Source organism: Haemaphysalis longicornis, unplaced genomic scaffold, assembly GCF_048455015.1.
Source record: "Haemaphysalis longicornis isolate Haplotype H1 unplaced genomic scaffold, Haemaphysalis longicornis Haplotype H1 scaffold_4, whole genome shotgun sequence".
NCBI lineage: Eukaryota > Metazoa > Arthropoda > Arachnida > Ixodida > Ixodidae > Haemaphysalis > Haemaphysalis longicornis.
The window spans coordinates 29,777,033-29,801,257 of record NW_027526361.1 but is presented as its reverse complement, the minus strand read 5'-3'; the positions used below and the strand labels follow the sequence as shown (position 1 = coordinate 29,801,257).

The following is a 24,225-nucleotide window of genomic DNA, read 5'->3' as shown; positions in this document are numbered from 1 at the left end:
GACCAAATACAACATTATTTTATTTAAAAGATCAAGCAATTGATAATTAAATCAAGCCAGTTTGGGCTCCAAAAGACGTTGTTCTTACACACACAAAAAAGAGACAAAACATTGGAAAATTTCAAATTTCGCTCAGCGCAACCGCAGCAGTGGCGTCATAGTAAAAATACTAAGAACTGCGTCATCAGTGGGTCACCTCGACTTACCAGTCCAGGACGATCCGCGGGCAGTCCGAGGACTGCCCTCGGACCGGAAGCCCCGTAGGAATACATGGGAAAAACGAACGCCGGATCGCGTCCTGGGCAGTCCGCGGACGATCCGGGACTGATAATTGAGGAGGCCCAGTGTGTTCCCGCCACGTTAAAATTCAAATGGTACGATAAAATGACACTACAGGCATTTCAGCAATCCCACAATCCAGTTCCTTGGCTTCGGCCAGCGGCTATCAATTACACAAACGAATCCCCGTGACGTCTAAGGACTAGGCTGCAAAGTGGAATGTGAGTCTTCACTAGTTCATCTGCTTTCCTTATTATCCACATAATCTGTTTTGGAGCTTGACTTAGAATTAGAATCACTGTTATTAGGACAACGCAGCTTTTGAATAATACTAACTCGTGTTTCGTCTTCTTGAAAATCCGGGCTAAAAATGTATGTACCAATATACAGGAAATACAGAAGAACCAATGAGCTGCGTACGGCGGTTGCAGCGCCCTTGGCTTCCGCGCATGCACAATACGTTGATATGTGTTAATCTCGGTTTTAACTTACACGATTACGTGATACAAAATGTCATTAGACAACGAATCCGACAATCAGAACAGCACATTTGCAACACACACAAATAAAAGATGTAATATAGAAAACGTAAAAAATAAACGACAGCCACCAAACTGTGGTTCGGGATAAAAAAAAAACGGAAACTATCAAACAAATTTACGCTACATATTGGGAAACATTTTGTGAAAATACTTCGTAACTGTCGCAAAAGGAAAGCACAAAATACATTCGCACTGCTTTGATGTCTCTTTTTCTGGAAATATGATGCATCCATACATTTCCAGAGTTTACACTCGCATACCGCATCGTATTTTTTTAATATGCGCGAACGACAACCACATGCAACAACAAAAACCATTGGGCAAACAAAAACACTGCTGCATTTTTGTTACACTTGAATATATTAAGCGCAGATTTCTCTACAAGGGGTCAAAAATTTTCTTAACTGAACATTGAGACAATCGTAACGTAAGCTTGCCACAAAGCTTACTAGTGACGCAACCTGAATGTATACGAACACATCAGAGATTTATTTATTGCAGCCTTATTTGGTAGCCAGTTTTAAAACAGTCCAAAAAATTCTTACAGTGGCCACGCTATAGACAATGAACCCATTAATTAAGGACGGATGCACTTCGAAAACCTCACTTTTAGTACTTGCATGCTTCACCGTCACTACGTAAGAGTTTAACCTAAACTCAAAAAGCACACCCCAATGACTCGTACATTGGTGGAAGCATCAGCGGCCATGGATCAGTGCGCGTGGTGTAGGTCCGTGCTCTGAGCTTTTCCAAGGGGTTCATTTCGGGAACCACTGACTGGCTGATAGCGCATACGAAGGATTATCAGTGCTCGTTCTACTTTTCCGATCCTCCAGTGCATGTGATTCCTATGAGAGACACTTTGAGGGCAATCCAAACGAATAATTTACAAAGTGTTAATGATATGGGTTACAGCACTTCCCACCTTTGACAGCCTCAAAATTTTATTTAATCCTGCAATTCTAATTCTGCACAGCCTAAGTACACCCGCGGTATTGACAGTTTTGACCAGACATCGGACTAAACATGATTATCCGTCACTATGTGCATGAACATCAATACGTTCGCAATTTAAGTGGCGCTCCTGGTCAAGAGCTTGCAGTAGAAATTAATTTGCTTTTTTTTTCAACTTTCCAGACGTCGAAGTTTGAATGCGAAACTGCTTACTTAGACTCTCTCCAAATAATTTTCACCATAAAAACAATCGAGTGGGAATGACCTTAATATAAAAAAAGCTGGAAATGTCGTTTTAACCAATATTTTAAACACAAAAACAACAAAAAACAAACGATACACCTTAAGCCCCTTGGCATTAAACCGATAATGAAAAAAAAAGTACAGCCAAAAGGTGTCATTTTTCGTGGGGCTCTCTGGTCCGCGCTCGAATACCTTCGTACGTGCCATCGTTTGCTTTAAATAAACGCGTAATCGTGGCCTCAATGGAGAACAGTACGGTAGACTAGTAAGTTTTGCAGTGAAGGAATGGCCCCTTTCCACAATGCCGTCGTTTAACTTCCGACATTTCGAACATAGATGTTCCAGTCAAAAGAATGCGCGCGTTGTCCGCGGTTATAACTGCTCGAAGGTGAGCTCTGCAGGCGTTCCTTGCCGTTCTTGAAACGGACTGACGGCGGACAATGCGGAAAGCGTACCTCTCCTTCCCTGCTTCCTCTTATTGGCGGCCATGGCCTGAGACTAGTCTTCTGCGCTGTACCCCAACCTCTGCTTGAGGCTGAGGTACACGTGGGGCTTTGCGCGCAGCTTCAGGTAGAGCAGCGTGACGATGATGAGTGCTAGGACCACGGTGACGGTGATGAGGAGCCCCAGGGCCACTCGCATGGCCACGTTGATCTCCTTCCAGCCCGGGTGCGCCACGGTCACGGTGTCGCTGCACTGCATGTCGGCCGCGTTCAACTTGGCCACCAGCCGGCCTTCCAGCTCCTTCGGACTGGCGCACCTGTATACGCGGCCAAAGGGCACCAGGGTCAAGGGTGGGTCGTCGCCCCTCCCGTGCATGCTGGGAAGAAGCCTGGCTTTCGTTTCGGTCTTTTTCGTATGTATTCACCTGCGGTCAAGAAGTTCTTAGCCACCTTGCACTGTTTATGAAGCAGCACGGTGTCACAAGCGTTGGGATGGGATACGAGAAAGAAGCATATCGTTGCGAACCTTCTCCCTCCCTCCCTCCCTCCCTCCCTCCCTCCCTCCCTCCCTCCCTCTTTCTCCCCTCTCCCACCTCTCTCCCTCTCCCTCTCTTTCTCTCTCTTTCTGCGTATGTATGCCCCTAGGAACGGGGGCATTGTGTTTCTGGTTCTGGGTACCCCAGGTGGCTCTGCAGTTCTCAGGTAGCCATCTTGTCCAAGATGGCGACCAGATATCCATATAAAAAATGTTTTTTCTTTGTTTTCTAAATAAACAGGTAGGTGGCGTAGACGTTCTTGGCGTTAACCAAAATAGAAACAAAATGGCGCGCGACAATCGGGAAAAGCTTGGCTTGAGCGCGACCGGAGAAGCGGTTTGTTCAGGAAATTTTTTTTAAAGGCGCTTGTTTATTGTCGTAGAACGCTGCATACATAGGCCCACGAAATTATCCCAGTGCCAGCATCCGTGAATTCAGAGATATGTACGAGTATTTCAAATGTAGCCAAATAATTCTGTTCGGTGAATTGCTTGACTCAGAAAGCCGTATACTTAAAAGAGCCATTATTGTCGTCGGCTAGCAGTACAAATGGTACCTATGCAGCAGAGGCGCATACAGTATGTAGAGTGGTTATTAAAATATTCAAAAAGATGGGGGAGGGGAGAGGGGATACTCACAGATGCTACACAATTTGGTATGAGTTTTAAAGCCAACGTAAGTCTTATCATTCACTAAACAACCCCAGGAGATATCTGAATTTATTCCTACGCATATTGCCAGTTCTAAGATATCTTTTTTTGTTAAATGTTGCTGGGGTTTTACTTATGAGAACAAAACTTTGCAACCACCCAATCGGCAAAGGACTGATATGGGCAAGTGTTGTGTTCAGATAGACTAGCTTACTCCTAGTACTTGGATAAACTGAACAATCGTAAAAGGCTTGGTTGATTCCATATAGATCAATGTATCACAACGTTCATATAGCGCCAAGCCATATGCAAGGCTGGCGGGCTTCAGTTCGCTGGAACAGTTTGGCCGTGTTGTAATAATGCGCGCCAAGTTTAAGAGCCACTTGATATGAAACGCTGTTCCTTTTGGTGCACTGGCCGGATAGCAATGGTATATTCTTTATCTACGTTCGCGCTTTCGCTTCAAATATGCAATGAAAGTTTAGTATCTAAGTTTTAGAGTACTGTTTGAGATTATAAAATTGTAAAGAGCCAGGAATCAAGGCTCGCAGTTTTTGAAAAATTACGAAGCTTTCTTGTAATTTAGTGTATGCGCCGCCATATTTCGCCTTCTAACACACAGGCGCTCCAGCTCGTACCATTTATGAAGTACTATGTTCGATGTGAGCCAAACCACCATCGTATCTGCTAGAAATTGCGAACACATTTCTCGAGTGACCAGCTTAGTTATTGTTCCAAGCTTTTAAAAAAATATGGTCGAGCTTTCACTGTTAGCGAACCCTTTTTTTTTCAATTGAAACATACTTCATCAAATATATAAAAAGTTAGTGACACAGGAAAACCACTGACAAGCATTACGCGCACACTTCGCGTCTTTGTAAGTTCATTAAAAGCAATTTCGGGTACTTATCCTAGCTTTGCATCAAGAAAGTCTCAAAGCTTAAGGTTAGCTCCCAGGTACGTGTAGCCTAATTTTGTGCTATTGAGACCCACCGCGGAGGCTCAGTAGCTAGGGCGTTGCGCCGCTGAGTACGAAGCCGCAGGTTTGATTCTGGCCACGGCGGCTATTTTTGTGGGGGAGATTGAAAACGAAAGTACCCTTGTGTCGGAAATTCCGGTGCACGTTTTATAGTCCCGACCCTCCATGCGATAGTTGAAATGGGAGCAACAATGAGGTACTAGCTGTCATCAAGTCCCTCGCTCGAACCATGAAATCAAGGAACTTAGAGGTGATTTCCTCCCTGAGTGAAGTTAAGGCTAGCCAAAAACTGCTTGGAGAACGAGTCTGAAATATGAACACCAGGCTAGCTGCCGTAGAATTAAAAGTAAGCTCGTTTGGAGAGAACCGACGTTCAACGCCTTGTTGCAGAAACTATGAGTAGCGAGAATGCCGCTGTTCAGTCCCGCTTGGATGATCACGCAGGTAGGTCTCGACGAGATAATCTCATTTTTCATGCAAATATTGATACATTCGCCAAGACATGGTCCCAGACAGAAGAAAAAGTGCGGGCCCTTCTCACGAACATATTTTCGCTGCAGCTGAATGACGAAGGAATTGCGCGAGCACATAGGCTAGGCGGATACGTCAGGGGCACTGACACAAAAATTTTGCATCTTGTTTTTTTTTTTTCGTTGCGATAAGTAGCTAGTGAACTACTTATCACCTGTAGTAACCTCATTTGTTTCAGCGTGCGATGCTTGTTTAATTAGAGGCATTTTCAATGCGACCAGTCGCAGTTTCGGTTTCAACGGGTGCCGTGAAACGATGGATTTTGTGTGAACAAAGCTGATCACGTGACCATCGGAGGGACATCACAGAGCAGAGCTGCCGTAGCACTGTCGAATCCGCGTCGCCGGCAGTTTCTGCGAATGCCTTCACGTACTGATCTCGTGAGCCGCTTAATTTAAAAGCGACCGTGGACGTGACGCAGACGCTGCGAGTGCAAATGCTGCCGCGGCTAGAGAACGACGCGTGACGCTCGAGACGTAGGTGGCAAGACGCGCGCTGGGAGCAGCCGGCCGGTCTGCCTACAGATGTGTTCGGCTTAGCCCTGCGGCAGATATTCGACTGCCGCTCTCGTAAGCAGTGCAGATGACAATTTTTAATGCAACCCGCCATCGCATCATTAACTCCTTTCTCGTATAAGGTGCCATGGTTGGGACTTGGGTCCAGTTTCGTGCAGCGGTGACAAGCTATCTTTCGAGCTACCTGCGCCGGCCTGTGCCACTTCGCGGCCGTGGCCGCCGCCTGCACAGCGACCGTGCGGCTCGCTCAGTGGGCTTTTCGTGTCTTCCAGCGCGTTTTCGCGTCCAATGTAAATAAAAAGTAATAAAATAGAGTGTCTGGAATCGCTGTAGAACTTTCGTCGCGGCCAGCTGCCCGATGAGCCGACGAAATCACGGCGCCTCCGCCGCCAACGATCGGGTCGTTCGTTCTCGCGAGCAGAAGCTCCGCCCTCCGATTGGAGCGGCGAGCCGGCGAAAAACGCCGGCAGTGCGGAAGCGGCAAACACAAACTCGTGACGTGTTTGGATGTTGTTTATTCACAAAATATCCAGGGGATGTAAATTGCGCGAGGTCCTCTGCTGGCTGCTCGGTTGCGCTTCGCACACATTGAAATTGATTTTAAATATGTTGTAGGCTGTATTCTCCGCTGCTATTTTGCAGATGATGTACGTGTGTTCACACCAATCTATCCCCGCAGTTATCTCGCCTTCAAAATTTTGTGTCAGTACCCCTCTAATCTTACTGCGTTCAAAATAAAGGATAAAATTCTGTCCCCGATCCCAACTGAGAGGCAGCGGTATAACCTTGCGAGAGGATTTTTGCAAGTCAACGAGGCTTGCAAGAAAAAAAAACTCCTTGAGTTTGTTAAATGGTGTGGACAAAAGTTTAACATAGAGTACAAAAAACTTCACATGAACAAAAAGTGTTATATGTATGTTGCGAAAACTTCCAGTGTGTGTGAAGTGACACTTTTGAACATGTCCGGCACCACTGGCGATATCGTATTATCTTCTGGTATTGACGATAGTGCACGCACTTCTACCGCTGTAATACACTCTCCTGCCGCTGTACTACCATCATCATTGCCCTAGGAAACTTCTATTGTTCAGGAACAACGCAAACATGACTACTCGAGCCGTTTTTTCTTTCGAAATGAGCGAGATCCACCAACGCGAATTTGATAAACAAAGGGAAATTTGTTACTGGAACTAAATGCAGCGCCGTCAAAGCTATTATGTATATGATATATTTTACGTGTCAGCTAGAGGAAGTTTATGGCCACAAGTAATTAAAAATTATTGCGTGAATTGGGGTGATAAGTTTGTGTTTGGCTCGTATTGAATTGAAACACTGAAGTTGAGGCTGCATTCTTATGAAAATTTTATTCAAATTTACTTTCCAGCATTGTGCGAATGAATTTTGGTGTAAAATGCCTTAAAAGTATGCAACAAGGCCTCAAGAACTGTAGAACTATACATGGAGAGCCGGTGAGTCCTCTTGGAACCATTAGCTGCTCTTTTCGAATTCTTCCATAGGATAATTATCTTGGCTACGCCTCAAGGCACTAACAAAGTATACAAGCTCTTCATTGATTTGCCATCAATTTCCGAAGCGCTTCACAAGAAGGTGGCTCATGTTTTATTTTTTCACTTTGATGAAGTGGTTCGTACTCTCAGCGGCGGCTATTTAGTTAAGTTTTTAAATAGTAAATATGGGAGTAAAAAAATAAATATAGCCAGAGTTATTTCGTAGAAACGGGGGAGACGAAATGCAATCATTGTTTCACATCTCTGTTTCATTTCGTTAATTTCTTCCGTTCACTTCGTCGTTGACATCTGGGGACAGATCTTTCGCCGATTTCTTAATTGCCGTCTGAATTCATAATAAGCCAGCTCTAAAACGCGAAAAAGAATTTCCGAAAACACCCACGAAATAGCCTGAACACTCAAGCAAAAAGCAAACTCCCATTGAGCAAATGCATGTGGCTCATTTTGTTACGTAAAACAGCAGGGTATGGCCCATTCTCGATAAAACTACGATCTGCGTGCACATTTTCAGGGCGTTATCTCAACTATTTCCTAGCCACTTTTTTTTTTTTAGGGGAAAGTTGTCGAGTTTTTCTTGGCACGGCAGCTTTATCCGACTCAGTTTCGGTGTCTGGATCTGGCCCATTTCGCAAAAAGAAAAAAAAACGCCTCACTCGTTTATTTTTAACAACATTAGTAGTAGTATAGTAAATAAACGGGATTATTTGTCTGCTTTGAGAGATACTTGCTCAGCTGACGTCGTCATAAAAACAGAAACGTGGCTTAAGAATCCAGTCAAGTGGCCAACTGCGAGTTGCTCAATTGGAAAAAAAAGGCTACAATGTCTACTGAAGTGACCGATGCGAGCGCATTGGCGGAGGAACTCTGATTGCAGTATCACATGACTTAGTATCATATTTCATTCCTATCACAGTCTCCGCCCCTTTAAAATTAGTTTCAGTCTGAATCCGTGTGAACCACAGAGACGCAGTGTTCTGCGCATGCTATAGTGCACCTAACGCTGCAGCTACTTTTTGACCTGTTTGTCTGTTTAAAAAAAAATGTTTTGTAATATCCCAGTGCTCCTATTTTTCTTTTGAGGGGCTTAATTTTCCCGCAATCTCGTGGGACGATCAACCTATAGTAACCTCTGGTTCCTCGGAATGTCTGGCATTTATTCATTAGTGTAACGCATTCCATCTGTCGTAAATTGTAAAAACACCTACACGCGTAACCACTTCGTCATCCAATGTGCTAGAGCTGATATTGACTACGGTACCAGATTCCATCTCATCCCTAACTGTTTTTCCCGGTTTAAGCGACTATGCGGTTATACACTTTTACATTTCTTTCATTCTACTCGTCCACTTAAGTGTTATAAATATAAGGCTGATTTCGGCGAAATTAACTCGGAGCTTAGGAACTTTGCCGATTCATTTTTTCCGCAATTCTGGGAGCGTAGCATTGACGATAACTGGTGCTTATAAGGGGTTTTGTTAAAATACTAACGGATAAATATATCCCACTGCATCGGTTGGCACAGCCCAAGTAACCATGGTTCAACCCAACGCTTAAAAGCCTTCTTAATAAACAACACATCTTTCGCAGCTACAAGCATTTCATGTCAAACAATAGAAAATCATTTTATTTCTCCGCAGCTTCAGAATACAAGCGCACTCTCTCCAGCCCGGAACACACGTTTTTTTAGTGAAATGCTTCCTCAACTATGAAAGACTAATCCACGGAATTTTTAAAGGTGATTACCATGCGCCGAACCAACGAAGGGCAATTAAGACTACTCGATGATACACCTGTACCCTGTCACCAATGTTGCACCGTTGTAAATAACACATTTTTCCTGTCATTCTCAGATTTTACACCAACAACATTTTCTTCTTCTTGCGTCGTGCTTTTTGAGCACTTGAATGCGGTTACAATCGAATCAGAAGGCATCGCTAACCTTATTCATGAGGGCAAGCTCTCATCCTCCTCTGGTGTCGACGCAATTAGCGACAAGTTTCTAAAAAGCCTTGGAGCATACTCATCCATTATCTTGTCTTACATGTTTTCACAGTCTTTACGAAGTGGCACCCTTCCTTCAGACTGGGGTATCGGCATGGTGGTCACAGTACACAAGTCTGGTTACGTTCCTTCTCCCTTTATCTATAGACCAATTAGTCTCACTTCTGTTCCGTGTAAACACCTCGAACGTGTAATGAGGGTTGTTCGTTTTCGGGTTTACCCAATTTTTACACCCCGAGCATGTTTCTGAAGAACCGGGTTGAACCCTATTTCCCCCGAATGGACCTTTTCCAAGTAGCGATCTGCACAATCGTGCGCTAAGGGTCCGCCGTACTGAACCAGTACTCGCTGGAAACAAGCCCCACAAACACAGCTTTCGAACTCTTTGAGTACTGCCGTGACTCTACCGCTCGCTACTGCAGGATGGAAGATGCGGCACTGATATTGTTGTGCCCAGATAGTAAGCTGTGATGTCGACAGAACTTTCTCCCGGCTGAGGCACATTCTGCACCAGGATGACGAGTTGGGCTAGTTGGTAAATTCGCATGTCGAAACCTTCAAAGAGTGCAACACTGAAAATGTGGCGCAAACAGAACAACAGGACGCGCTTGTTCCTGTTGTTCTGTTTCTCGTCCTGTTGCTCTGTCCGTGTCCCGTTTCAGTGTTTCGCTTTTTGAAGGTTTCGAGATGAGATACGCTCAACGATCGGACAGGTCTCGAATAGAGACAGACATGCTGCGCACGCAGATGATAATGTAGTAAACAAGGATGTGTAAAAGCTTTATGACCAGCTTTTTGTGAATACAGTAGCCGACCGATTTTTCGGACCTGGAAGCGAACAAAAAAATAGTCCGAATAAAAGAGCAGTCCGAAAAATCCGCCAGTCGCAAAAAGTAACATCATTTTAATTTAAACAGGTCGGAAAATCGCGAATGGTTCCTTGCCTTAAATTTCTCCTTCGTGTGAGAACGACTGCATGCATCTCTGCATGCGTCACGTTTTTTTTTTTTTCGTAGGCACTGGCTTAGTGCCTTTCGAGGTTGCTTCCGCCGCAGACTAAATGCAAAATTATGGCCTCCAAGATCATCATTTGTTACCCCGGCGGGAGTCAAGCCAATCTCCATTCAATTCGAAGCTAGCCAGATGGCTTAGGGTTTAAAATGACGTCGTCCTGGTGTCGCACCGTGGTTCTGTCGCGGAAAATTTTGTCCGAAATATTCATTGTTCATATACATTACTCCTATGGGAGAATTGGTGGTTCAGCGGGAAAGAGCAGAATATCCAGCAGGTCCGAACTTTTGAAGTCCGTGAAAACGGTCGGCTACTGTAGAATGTTTCATTTCTCAGAGGTTATCAATGCTCTTTACGGTCATCATTACTGATTCATTTCAAACAAACGCCAAATTTCGGAGGGTATTGGCTAGAAAACTCTGACGTGATCCTGATTACCAGCTTGAAACGAGCATCACTTTTAACGCATTAAATTTAAGAAGCTCGTGATACCTTCGGATAAAGTGAACTGAGTGTATTACTTAATACATCTCCAAACTTATCCGAAAAACCCAAATTTTGGAATGTTTTTACAAAAATAACCAGATTCCTCCCGATAATCAGTTTGAAAAATAGCAGCCTACTTTTACTGCCCGATTTTGAAAAAAAAATATAAAACCCGAAAACGAACAACCCTGCACATAATTTGGACTGTAGACCAGCCTTGTTAGTTTCTCCGAATTTATTTTTTTTGTCACCATACCAACACGAGTTTCGTAAATATCATTCCTGTGAGACCCAACTAATAGCCTTTATCAAGGACTTATTTTCGCCGTTACATCACTCATTGTTCATCGACTGCATCTTCATCGATTTTGCGAAAGCTTTTGACACCACATCCCATCAACTTCATCTCTTTAAGCTGAGCAAACTTAACCTAGACACGAATCTACTGAAATGGGTTGAATGTTTCCTAAATAACCGTACCCAATATGTCACTGTCAATGGTTACAAATCTGACCTTTACCTTTGACGTACGGTGTGCCATAAGGGTCAGTTTTAGCACCTCTCCTATTTATATATATATATATATTAATGACCTTCCTGAATTTGTTTATTCCTTCCATACGGCTGTTTTACGATGACTGCGGGACATACACAAAAATTACTAATCACTCCAATGTTTCGAACCTCGAATCTGACCTTGACAACATCTCTGCGTGGTGTGACCGCTGGGTAATGAAACTTAATATAACAAGGGCAAATAACTAAAAATTTCACGGCACACTGATCCCCAAGACCCCGTGTATTTTCTGAATGACTTCCCTTTATCCCCTGTTAGGAGTTTTAACTACCTTAGTGCCCACAGTACGAAAGACCTCACCTGGCACACTAACATTAAGCACATAATCGACAATGCAACCGGATACTTCGTTTTATTCATCGAAACTTTTCCCTCGCGCCTACCTCACTAACACTGTTGCTTTATAAAACGCTAGTGCGGTCAAAAGTAGAATATGCATAATCGGTTTGGGATACACCAACCCACACGCTCATTTCCACACTCGAATCCCTCCATGATCGCACAGCACGACTTATACTTTAAAATTATTCCAGTTTTTCTCGTTGCATGCGAATGAAATCTTCTTTACATCTACTAGATCTTTCGGCCCGTCGACAAATATCTCGCATATCACTCTTTCATGAATTGTTTTACGCAAATGTAAGGCTAAAAGAAACTCTCTTTTGTCGTCCTAGCCGCCATCATCTCGCATAGACCACGATTTGAAAGTTGGCATACCCAATGCAGGACTAACTTTTTATGATTCTGCTCTACCCAAAACCAGAGGAACTGGAACCACCTTCCGGCATCGGTTGTCTCAATCACAGATCATTCCTCTTTCAAAACCGCACTTCTTGGATGTATAACCTGAGACTACTTGGGAGTTTCGTCCATTACTTGCTTGTTACTTGATTGTTATTGTTTTTTGTAGTGTGTACCCTGTCCTCTCCGTAAAGCCTGGACGGCCCTGTGAGTGTGCGAATAAATAAACAAATAAATAAATAAATAACAAACAAACAAACAAACAAACAAACAAACAAACAAACAAACAAACAAACAAACAAACAAACAAACAAACAAATAAATAAATAAATAAATAAATAAATAAATAAATAAATAAATAAATAAATAAATAAATAAATAAATACACCGAGGGCCCAAAATAAATTGCCGCGTTCCGCTTCGGCTCACTCCATAGCCCAGGAGTCACTTCAGCAAGTTAAACCCTGTTTTAACTGGACTATCAGAAAGCCAAATAAGCCACGGGGAGCCCCGGTTTTTCGAGCGGGAATAACGGCCGGGAGCCTACTGCATTAAAATTAAAATAAGAGCAACAAGTGAAGATTAATTAAGGAATGCATGAAAAGTTTTGTTTCGAGAGCCGAAGCCACAGCAAAAAATCAAGAAAATATAGTGTACCGTCGCTAAATTTCCTTTTTTTTTTCGCCTTGCGGTGCATGAAGCGTTCATTAAGGTATTGGAGACACTTTACTGAAGCGCATAGGATTAGCGCCTCTAACGTGAAAACAGATTGCTTTATCCAAACACTTATCTTTGGGGCAAAAGTACGTTAAAAGTATACACCATCCACACTAAACCGTCTAAATAATTGTGGTCCGTGACGAACTTCTCCGGAATCATCACGCTGACGCATTTCTAGCGGGTTCATGGAGGTGATAAAACATTCCTTGCGGTCGTTGCTAGCGGCGAAGGAAAGGTAAGATAAGACACAAACATTTGCGCCAGTATCATCTTTACCAACGCATAACCGGAAACTGACGTGTCTATTGAAGAAAGAAGTGTAATGGAGGGCATGACCATTCATGTATTTCCTAGAAGAGGGCAATATGGGATCAAGTATGACTGCATAATTGTTGTTTTGGCTGTTCACAGGTGACGTCCCATTAACATTTGTTGAGTGAAATTCTGAAGCATAATCTTTATTTTTGAGTGTGTGTTGATGGTGTGAGGGAAGGGAAATGGTAGTTTCATTTATTCTTGTTGTTTCTGATAAAAATGATACCTATCTGTTATAATCTAAAACAATCCCGAAACCTCCAAGATTTTCACCACTTCAAAACCATTCAACTTGTTCCTACCTAACGAAGGCTGCTCACTGCACAGAAATACCAAGAAAAAGCATCAAACCATTCTATTTTCATCTAAACAAAGCCTATATCTCTTTCAATAGTTCATGTAAATATGGCAGGTAGTCACTATGTGTCTACGCCCAACAAAATAACCAGAATGAGTATAGCCGTACCTTAGCTTGCCGTCTATGACGTCCCTCTTGACGATGTGGGGCATCCACTCGAGGTGGCAATCACACTTCCAGTCGTTCTCGGCGAAGTCCACCTTGGTGACGTACTCCCAGCGAAGGAGCGACTCCGGTAGGGTCGTGAGCCCCGTCTGGCGAGCGTAAAACTCGTCGAGCTCAGTCTTTGCTTCCGACCCGTTGTAGGTAAACGCCCGTTTGTCAATGTTCACCAACTGTGGGCAAAAGCTTACGTCTACGGTCTTGAGACTCGTGACGTCACTGAACGCGTGCGCTTCGATGTTGGTGAGATCGACGGAGTACCTCAGCGAGAGACTTCGCAGCGATGTCAGGTTGTAGAAGCTGTAAGGCTTTATGGACGCGATGGGATTCCGCCCCAGCTCGAGGTGGCGCAGAAGACTGAGACGGTGCAGACCATTGACGGGAACTTCAAGGAAGCCGTTTCCGCTCAAGTCTAGCCACCTGAGGTTGGTCAGACTGTCAAAGTCCGTTTTCCTCAGGCTTGTGAGACCGGTGCTCTGAAGGACTAACTTGTTCAGCGAAATTAGTTGAGACAGTGAGTTGCCGTTGAACTCCATGAGGGGGTTGTGGGCGAGGTTCAACTCAGTGAGGTTGCCGAGGCGGTCAAAGACCTTCGGGTGGAGCGTCGACAGTCGGTTGTAGCTGAGGTCGAGGTACTGAAGGTTCTTAAGGCCGCCGAAAACGTCCTCTTCGAGCGATGCCAAACGGTTATGAGACAGCGAAAGTCGGTTAAGCTCGCCGAACATCTGCAAAGCCGTGAAGGCAATGAAGCGGGTGGGGTTGTGGGACAGGTCGAGGATATGCACACCTGGAGCACTGTAGAAGTATGTATCGAGTATGTTAGACAGGTTGTTACCGGCAAGGCTGATTTCAATCACGTTGTTTGGAACAGCCAGCCGGTTTAATGTGGCAATATGCTTGTAGGAGCAGTCAATCTTTTTCGGCACGGCTTCTGTGTAGCAGCCACACTTATATGACCGGCACAAGTCCGTCGGCGTCGTGACCGGAAGGTTGGGTCGGACGCTGTCGTTCGCACCGTGAGCTTCAGTCACGCCGGTTCCGAACATGCTGCCGAGCAGGTTGCACCGCACGTTGCTCACGAGTAGCAAGAAGAGCAAGGCTACACATCCTGTTTGGTGGGCGGCCATTGTGGGGCAGCCTGAAAAAATGAAACGCACATAAACATAGACAATTACTCATTGCTCTAACGGTGTGGGGGCACGCATTACCAAGCCCCTTGATGCTATATCACTGCAAACGTGCTCCTCTGAATTGCAATCAGCAAAAAAAAAAAAAATCCTGATCCTTATTGAGGTACGTTGCACGTCGGTGCGAAAAAAAAATAATGGTTAACACCGGAACAAGGATGAGCGCTGCGATATCTCCTTTTTTAACGGTTGGGTACTTTCTTATTCCCACTGCTGTTATGAGCCAAAAAGTTTCCCTTACTCATCTTGCCGGTAACGGTCTACTACTACAGAGTTCCACTGATGCTGTGTTATATTTCTTCCGTCCGAGCTTACAACGTCATAGCTTTTAAAGTACACGTCGGTTCTTGCTAAAGGGCAGCCCGCCTTCTCCCTATCCAAAAAGACATTTGCTCCAGTAAAAATATTATCTCAACAGACCAATTTCACCACTGACTTCACCACGGAATTCCGCTTCTCATAACCTCTTGAACCTAGAATTTTCTATCGCATGCCAAAAGCAAGTGTGATTTCTAAAAGCGTCGGTGTGACATGCTTGTTGGAATAGTCAGAACGGCTGTCACGGCGGTCCGCGGCTTCTTGTTTTTTTTTTTGTGTGTGTCAACTTAAAGAATGACAAAATGCACCGACATATGGTCCACGGGCTATGATACGCTTATTGAGAGCCCTGCTTATTTTGAGAAGGTCATTCAACTAGCAGTGGTTTAACTAATCAACAAACTACTGCAATGTCAAAAAAACAGCACCTGGACGGGGCGAAAAATTGCGTGAACGTACACGCGATATTTATTTTTGTTTTAAAATCGTGTGACCGTACCCGCTGGCCAACTTTCGCTCCCTCCAAAAATGGTTGGACCGGGAAAAACGATTAAACGAACGAATATATTTCATCATGTAACGTACCACTACACCATAAATGCATTTCCGATCTGCCACAGGCCTTCGTGCAAGCATTGCTTAGTTCATGTTCGTCGGCTTCTCAATTACAGCTCTAACCATAAATTCTGCCACGTGACGGGAAATGCCTGATTGTACCCTTCTTCGAATCACACCTTACTCGGCAGCCCTCAGCAGTTTATCTCCGGAAGCAGCAGGTGATAAACTCCTGCCACCTGCTGACGACAGCAGCATTCGTTGCCCAAAACGGTATATAACTGGCACTCAATGCATACACCTAGCGCCATCTAATGGTTAGCTTTGGCACTGTTCTTTTATACAACTGCAAAAAATACTCGATGTTCGCAACTTACTGGTCTGAATGTACGAGTTTCCCGTTCCAATAGTAACGGTTTATGCTCTCGCCGGGATTTGTTAGCAGAGCGACCTTTTTTACGTAAAAAATTCTCTCCTGCGATAAGTCTATACCAGCTTTTGCTCCTTAGGTATCGGAGTTTTGTAACTTTGAGGACGCAGCCTATCGCCATTAATAGACTTTGCACCGTGTGGGAAATGCCAGACATGTGCGGTTCGGGGAACCCGATGTCGCGGGACGGATGCACTGTAGGAAGAACGTAATGTTAGCAACCTATATTATGCGGCATGCATGCTCGCTGTGTAACGTGGCGACGGCACAGAGCTGGTGTCTTTCGCAGTATTTGTTATTGTGAAGATAGAGTGTCGATTTATTTTAATTACAGAACAGCTAAAGCTCGGCGACGTCAGACAGCGAGAAACAATACAACCCACCGCGGTGGCTCAGTGGCTAAGGCGTTGCGCTGCTGAGCACGAGGACGCGGGCTCGATTCCCGGTCCGCTTTTCTGATAAAAGGCGAGAAGCAAAAACGCCCGTGTGGACCAGATTTCGGCGCACGTTAAAGATCCCCAGGTGGTCAAAATTAATCCGGAGCCCTCCACTACGGCGTGCCTCATCGTCTGCGTTGCGTCGGCACGTTAAACACTACAAGTAATCAATCAGAAATAGTATAAAAGAATAAAAAGTTCGTCGAAACCGTAAGCAGTACTAGAGTGCAACTTCATGTAAATGACTCGCAACGTGAGTCAGAATTTCGATGAGGGTGGGGCAGTATTTTTATCGGCAGACGCGAGGCAGTCAAGCTGTGCGTTTTCCTCAAGGACGCATGCGCACATTATCGTTCTAATGATGACCAGGGAAAGAAAATGCAGAAGTATAAAGATGTGAAATACCTACATATACGCATGTTGGTACAACGAAGCCACACCCTGCACCATACTCGCAAGCTCATGCGAATCACTGAGTATAGCTGCTGGGGAAGGAACTTCAATTACACGGCGAACACTTTCCCTCACATCAGCATTCAAGGAATGCAACGTGGTCTGTAATGCCAGAGAAATTTACGACCAATGTAGAGGTAACAACAGCTGCGCTGCTGCTGACGAGCTCTGCGCCGCGCTGAGTCGTAGTATGTCAGTTGTGGGTTCCACAGCCGCCCAGAGCCCGTATTGTCTAAGTGCTTTCAGGAATTGCGCTTTTCTTCTTTTATTTGCGCAGATAGGCGGTGACTCATGGGACACCTTATCGGTGCCTCGAGCTTCTCTGTGAGTTCGAGCGCATGGCGACTAGTAAGTGAGGTCACAGCTGGTACCATGCCAGCTAGTTGCCGTTTCTAAGGGAGTGCGAACCTCGAAGATATCGTGAGCTCATAGTTGCCTGAATTATCCAGGCGTCTCCTATGTTGGAAAAAAAAAAAAAAAAACTGATTGCGCGTTTCTCACTTGACGTTTCCAGAAAACTGTCACCTTGCAGTACTTATTAACGTGAACAGAAATTTGATGCATATGAACAATTAAAATACCCACCGAAAAATGGAGAATCACTCGTTATGCCTCAACCTCCAATCTAAGCGCGACACTGAAATTCGTCAAAAATAGGTGACGTCGTCACAAATGGTGCTGCCTTAGTTATTTTGTTTTCCGCCTTGTTAATAAATCAAGGGCAAAACACGCCTTCATTGCGTCTTGGGTACGCTTATCCATTAGTTTATACTGTTGGTATCTAGCATTATCCGACCATTACCACTGTTACCACTGTTACGGTCTTGACTCTACAAAACGGGCAGACCACATCTGTAAACGCTACTTTCTCAATGGGTTGTAAGTGCAGGACACCATACCGGGGACTCTACTAAGGGCTGCCACAACCGTACGCATCTATAGCCGCAAGAAAATATCAAATGAAGATCCTCCTGCCTGTTTAAAAGCACCACTTAGTTCAAATTAGGAAGGAAGTTTCTCATTATTAACTCTCTTACGTGTCGCTTTTAGCCCCCAGATGCAGCATATGTATGCTACGCTGCAGCAGTTATTGTGAGGGAAATCATTGCTTAAACTAGCGAAGGACCACTCGTGTCTGTCGCTTCATCGCGACATATGGCATGCATGAGGTTGCACTATTGTGCACAGATTCTTGATATTAAGAGTGTCGCGTCGCACGATTACAGACACAGGGAACCGCGGAAGGAAGATAATCTTAAATAAATCCACCTTCTTTTCGTCACTGTAGAATGGCGTATAACAAGCTGGTCTAGTGTGGAGCCTGTAGCATACACGGTGGGCCTGTAGCATACACGAGTGGGCCTGTAGCATACACGACATAGCAAGCTAGCCGAGTAGCCCGCTACACGTGTCAGTCTCAAGCAATCCATGTAAGGCCGAGAAGGCGTGAAAAACCTTACCTGAATGGGAAACGTCCGTGGCTACTAAGACTAGCGGCGGGCCGAGGCGTTGCCGGAGGGCGCGCGATAACAGCTCAAGGCGCGATCTTTGCTCTCTACGTAGATAGGAGCGACCCGAGGCGTGGAGAAGCCGTCGCCATGGCGACCGCGCAGATACGCTGCTTACGCAAAATAGCCTTTTGCGAGCCACGCCGCAACACTCAAGGTAGGCAGCAGTGGAAGGCCGGAGGGGACAGACGAGGCCAGTACGGGTGAAGCCGACGTCGCCGTTCCACTAAACTTCGATCCGTTAGACCTTTCCTTTATTTCAAAAGCGAGAAGCGCATGGGCGCCGATAAGGGCACGCAAACACTTCATCGTTCCTCCTCCTCGTACAATCGGCCGACCTGTCTCGTCGTCGTTGGGTGCAACGCGATACTGGCGAGACTCGACGGCACGGGGGCCGTGCGTGCAGCGTGAAAGCGGAGCGAAGCAAGGGTAAAAGCACGGGGCTCTCACGTAGCGCCGCGCGCAAATGCAGGAGGAAGCGACCGTTGTTTGGCTGTGTGCGAACGTAGAGGGACCCTTGACGGGGCACGCCTTTAGCCCACGAAGCTGGGCGCGCCGTTAGTCTCTTGGACATGAAATTGTTCAATAGGTTTGCGGCTCCGATTCCCAAGAATTTCCTTTTCGCATACAAGCTTCGATGTACAAAGATAAATGTACAAAAACATTTTCCTTTCTCTCTTCATTTCGGTGGAGGCAGTGCGGACAACACCTTGCTGATAGGGGAATTTGATAAGAAAGAAGTTTCTTTACAATGATTAGCACTACTTTTCGTGACCAAAGCATACTTCGGTTTATTTGTCATTGAGTGTTGCTCAGCGAATATTTCCTGCTTTTCTAAAACACCGAAAAAAGCGGGAGATGAGTCCTTTAAAAGCGATACCCACACGAATTAGCACTATTCAAATTTTTATTTTAATATTTATGCCGGTTTGTATTCCTTTCTCTCTGTGTTTCTGTGCCAGAGCAAAAGGTGGAAGGAAAAGGAAAAAAGTTGCGCCCACCTCCCCGCGAGGGGAACCCTGTATAGATGCGACGCATCATGGGGTTCACTTGGTGTTTCCTTTGGATTGATTCTGAAATCGCGTGAAACGATGATGATGATGATGGTTTGATTTTATTGGCGCAAGGCCGACACGGGCAAAGAGCGCCAAACAGAAAGTTATTTGATGAGGAGACAACACGAAATAAAATCAGTTAAAAACTATGAGTACGGCTGGTGTAAAGGGCCAGGGTGAAGAACAAGAGTGGTTAAAAAATAAATAAGGTGGCTGGTGTATAGGACCAGGGGTAAAGCTATGGGGGGTATGAGATGAGTTGTAAAAAGTGAACTTCTGATAGGAACTTAAACGTGCGCTGAACAGAAAACATGGCATCATCTCCTAAGAAGTATGATGGGTGTGGTGGAATATGTCGTGTGTGTAGTTGAGGGAAGTGTTTGCGTCGTGTAGTGTCGAGTGCCTTACATTCTATGAGGATGTGGATCACGGATAGGGCCTCTCCGCACCTGCTGCACAGAGAATCGCGTGAAACGTGTCGGGAACGCCTATGATTATTATGTTTTATGATTATTATTATGTTTTATTGGCCAATCTTGGTCACTCTCTCTAAGTGGTATGCTTGGGGCTTCGCTGTCGCAACGACCTTTACTCCATCATTGTTGCGGTAAGTGGGAGCTTCTTTTCTTTTATTGCAAGTGTTAATCATTGCCCCATCATACGTTGTATCAGTAGCTTCTTGACGTAGTTTGAATGAGTCAAGGATACAAGGCGCGTTCGTAGCATTTGATTCTGTCTTGGTTTTGCGGCGCAGTGGGAAGAGCACCAGTTACCTCGCGTTCCGGCCACAGGGTCGTGGGATCGAAACCGGGCGCCGCTAAATATTATTTTTTTTATAGTGTAGGGGGAGGGGTGTGGACGGACAACGCCGTATGGAGGGACAAGGCGAGTGAATGAGATGCAGTCGCATCTAAAAGAACCACCTTGAAATACTTACGTTCACGCTGTCCTGGCTGTCAAATTAGAATTATTGGTTTACTGATATGGATGAGGTGATTAATTGAAATGGTCGATGTGCATCAATTTACAGAAACTATTAAATTCATAAATGAAAGCAATGGTCGTTATCCCGCCCTGCGAAAGTGGATGTCCAGCGAAACTGATGTACACCACTACACATGCTGATGGGGGAGGGTATGAAATGTTTCTCGTCGTCCCAACAACTCTCGGCGGGCTTGTCGCTTGCACTCGGCTTCTCTGGTGGCAAATACTGGGTCCTGTCTTGCGCATGCGCTCAGTGTCTTGGGCAAGAACTGCTATATTTTACAGTGTCACTAGATCCTGCTTAGCCTTCAAACATAACCTGCAAACATAATCTTTACCAGGAAGACATGGTTGGGGGGTTCCCATTGTTAACAGGTGCCTTATAATCCATAATGCGGTTTCGATGCTTGTTTTGTGGCTTTTGTAAACGAATATTGAGCTCTATGCAGTATGCCTGATCAGCCTGACGCATGCGCTCGCCGTCTTAGGCGATAACTTCTGGGTCCTGCCTGGGTTTTTGTTTACGACAGCACATTTTCCGACCAACTAGAGGCTCACAGCTCCGCTCTGAAACATAAAGAGCCTCAGCTGGCAAGCAGGGACACCATTTTCATCTCTGGTGGCGACCTTGAGGGTATACTGACGAGCGTGCTACTGCCACAAATGTGGACTGTTTTTGTTGCCTCGCGCACATACTGATCACCATGCGGGCACAAGATATCGCTATCACCGAAGCACGTCGAACTGCGCTTGCGACTCTTACCTGATGGCGTTACTGACGTCCTCCGGCAGGTAAGGCTTCTAATCTGCTTTCAAGGTATACCGCTGCGTTCCTGAAGTCTCACATGCCCGCATCGGGATCGCCCTCTTGACCGATATAGGTCGCTGCACACGACAGTGGTAGGCGGTTCACGGCGTTTGTTTTGCACGTAGCCAACTTGAGCGCGCGCGTGGTATACTTTGAAAGAGCACTGTCTCTATTCTTTGCGGTCCTGAGCCTCACATTTAATCCGGATAATTGGGCCCATACTGCCGAACTTGAGGGGTGTCGGAAGGACAGCTTGTATGTCACCTACAGTGGGATGGTCCAGTCAACATGACGCTGAGGAACAAGCCCGAAAGTCCCGGCGTTGCCACATTAGAGGAACGGACAACCACACCACTCACCTGAGTGCAGCATTGCAAGCCCGATCATTTGTGGTATTTTGTGCACAAAGTGACCGCCATTCCACTTCCCTTTCGTGTTTCCAACTTGGCTACAAAGCACCCCCCCTCACGAATACAGTTTCATTCCTTTGATTTCATGAATATACCAACGGCGCTTTTTCTTGAATTATTCGAAAACGCATGAACATACGGTGCCACCACTTTTGTCCTTTGCGCTGTTTCGCGAGGCTGGTCGCGTCTGACCTTGAAAAGTTTGGTAATTGGAACCCACACATCTGCGAAAACCCTTTCGTGTAGCAGGCTGTCCAGAGTATAGTTAGTTCAGCCTTAAATCAGCTGAAGGCATTTATGCCACTTGAAACACCGTCGGAGAGCTTCGTTGTAGGGTTCACAAGGACTCCGTTCGTCCTCGCCTGTTGTATGTACGTCCCCTGTTTAACCAAGAACGAATACACTCGCTAAATTAACTTACCACGCCGAAGAGGCGAATAGTCTGGCGCCATGAAAGGTCGTGTAAATTTGGTTATTTTCATTCTTCCTTTATTTAAATGTGGTGTCTGGAGTCGAAAATCGTGCTTGGGACCTTCGGTCCATTGGCAACACGCCTCAGCCACGGCGTATCCTATCGCGTGTACCAGTAGCACCCAGCCATTAAATGGACACTGAAGTGAATTTCTCAAGCTCCTCTTTTTGCTTGCACTGCATATACTGGCTCAAATAAATGCATTTTTCATCACTTATCCGGTCGATAGGCGGTATTTATTTTATAAAGCCCGAAAAAAGAAAAAAAAAAACCATTCGCGGTTTATGGCGGCTGCACCAACTAATATGGTGACGTCCATACAAGATGCACTGTGATGGGGCGATGTTCAAGATTACAATTCCAACCATTTTCGGCTTCGGTTCTGTGAAACAACATGCTTGGCATTCGACGTTATCGTTGGCTGGGCATCCTCGTAATCGGCATACCGCGCTTGTGCCATGTTGTCGGCTGTAAAATGCGTCAGAGAAGCCTGCCAGCACGGCTTGGAATCAAAACAATCTCTAAGCGAGGCGCATGCAGTGTATGAACACCCTCCGCGTCACCGGCAACACTCAAATGCGATGCGCTTTTTCCCCATCTTTGAAGCTTTCCTGGCTTGTGCCTGCATCGCAAGAGGCCTGTTCGCAACAGGCCCAAGGGTCGGATGTTTCGGTACTGTGCCTGCAAGCAGTCGGTGCTTATGGCAACACCACGCCAACGAGAACTCGCCAGTGCGTCAGTGTCAGTCTGCACGTGTTCTGCGAACTTACTCGTGGAGCAATGAACGTTACAGCACAAAACTGAGGAATTCAGTGTAGAAAATATTGCCCCAAAACAACGAAATCAACAAAAAACATGCACTATTGGGTATTCGGACTTGCGAATTGCAAAACATACCAAGTGCTCTAGACCACTTGGCCATAACCGAGCCCGCTGTGAAGGGCGAAATATACAGTATATAATGTATACCCTGTTCATTTTTTTTAAGTCTTAGAATTCGAAGCAGCTCAGATGGCCATTTCTTGAATAGCGCTCGTGCAGTAAGCGTGCCCAAATATCGGCAAATATCTCGTCTAAGCGACTGCATTCCTCACGCAAGAAAGTGTTCGCAGAAGCGTTGTCGTGCTGCTGACCTGTGTGCTAGTTCACCCAACGCAAAAAGTGCTTCCCGCACCTTGATTTCGCGCTCTACGATAAATGTTTCGGTTGATTTTAATTATTTAGTACCTATATTAACTTCACTAACTCTTCTACCACTTTTAATTGGCCTTAAAATTTTCTACTAGCGTACCATGTGCGCTTGTGTGGGGCGACTTGGACTTGGAGCTTGATACAGTCTTTAAACTAACGAACTAAAGGCAAATTCTTCTAGGCACAAACGTGTCGTGCCTTGGCTTAAACTTAGCGAACAAATCACGACGACGTGCCGGTGGCCGGTCGACTAAAAACTGCGCCGACTGATTCTGTCGGATGGTCGGCGAGCCGGCAGTAGCGCAGTCAAGTCAAGCCATCTTGTTTTGACGTCATACGAAACGTCATAGGAAATCGGCGAGAAGCATGCAGAAAGGAGGCCAGCATCTTGGAATTGATTTTTCTACTGAATGAAGTCGCGTATATGCAGCGAGAGTGGTCGAAACATGTCCTAGAGACTCCAGACTACAAGTTGCACTAGTCATCGCGCAATGTTTACAAATCCCTCCAGTGTCCCTTTAAAACAAAGTTCGCAGAGTAGCAATTACCATTCTGCAATAAAATAACTTACAGCGCTTATAAAACGTTCCGGATACAGGAAATTATGGGAATGCGGAATTACTGTGGAGTATTACCCACCCAGGCATACCTAACGAAGGTGATCTTTCAAAAAACAAGAGAATCACATTATTGTCAGAATAGAAACGTTTGGCATATTGTCGTAACTAAAGCGCGAACTACGGCACCATATTTTTCCGTGTGTTTCCCGTATACTGCGTATATAGGGATTTTATGCAGACGATGACTTGGCGTTTCTGCCGGTCGTAGAGAGATAAAACCGATGT

General features: G+C 45.3%; 1 protein-coding gene across 1 annotated transcript; it reads right to left on the bottom strand.

Annotated features, from left to right (window-relative positions):
• On the bottom strand, positions 1–18,782 carry LOC144178435 (uncharacterized). Its single transcript, XM_077706289.1, has 3 exons — positions 18,413–18,782; positions 13,519–14,710; positions 1–2,778 (listed from the first exon to the last, which is right to left on the bottom strand). The coding sequence occupies exons 2-3, from the start codon at positions 14,697–14,699 to the stop codon at positions 2,517–2,519; spliced, it is 1,443 nt and encodes a 480-aa protein (XP_077562415.1). The 5' UTR covers positions 14,700–14,710; positions 18,413–18,782; the 3' UTR covers positions 1–2,516.
• Between the last annotated feature and the right edge of the window lie 5,443 nt (positions 18,783–24,225).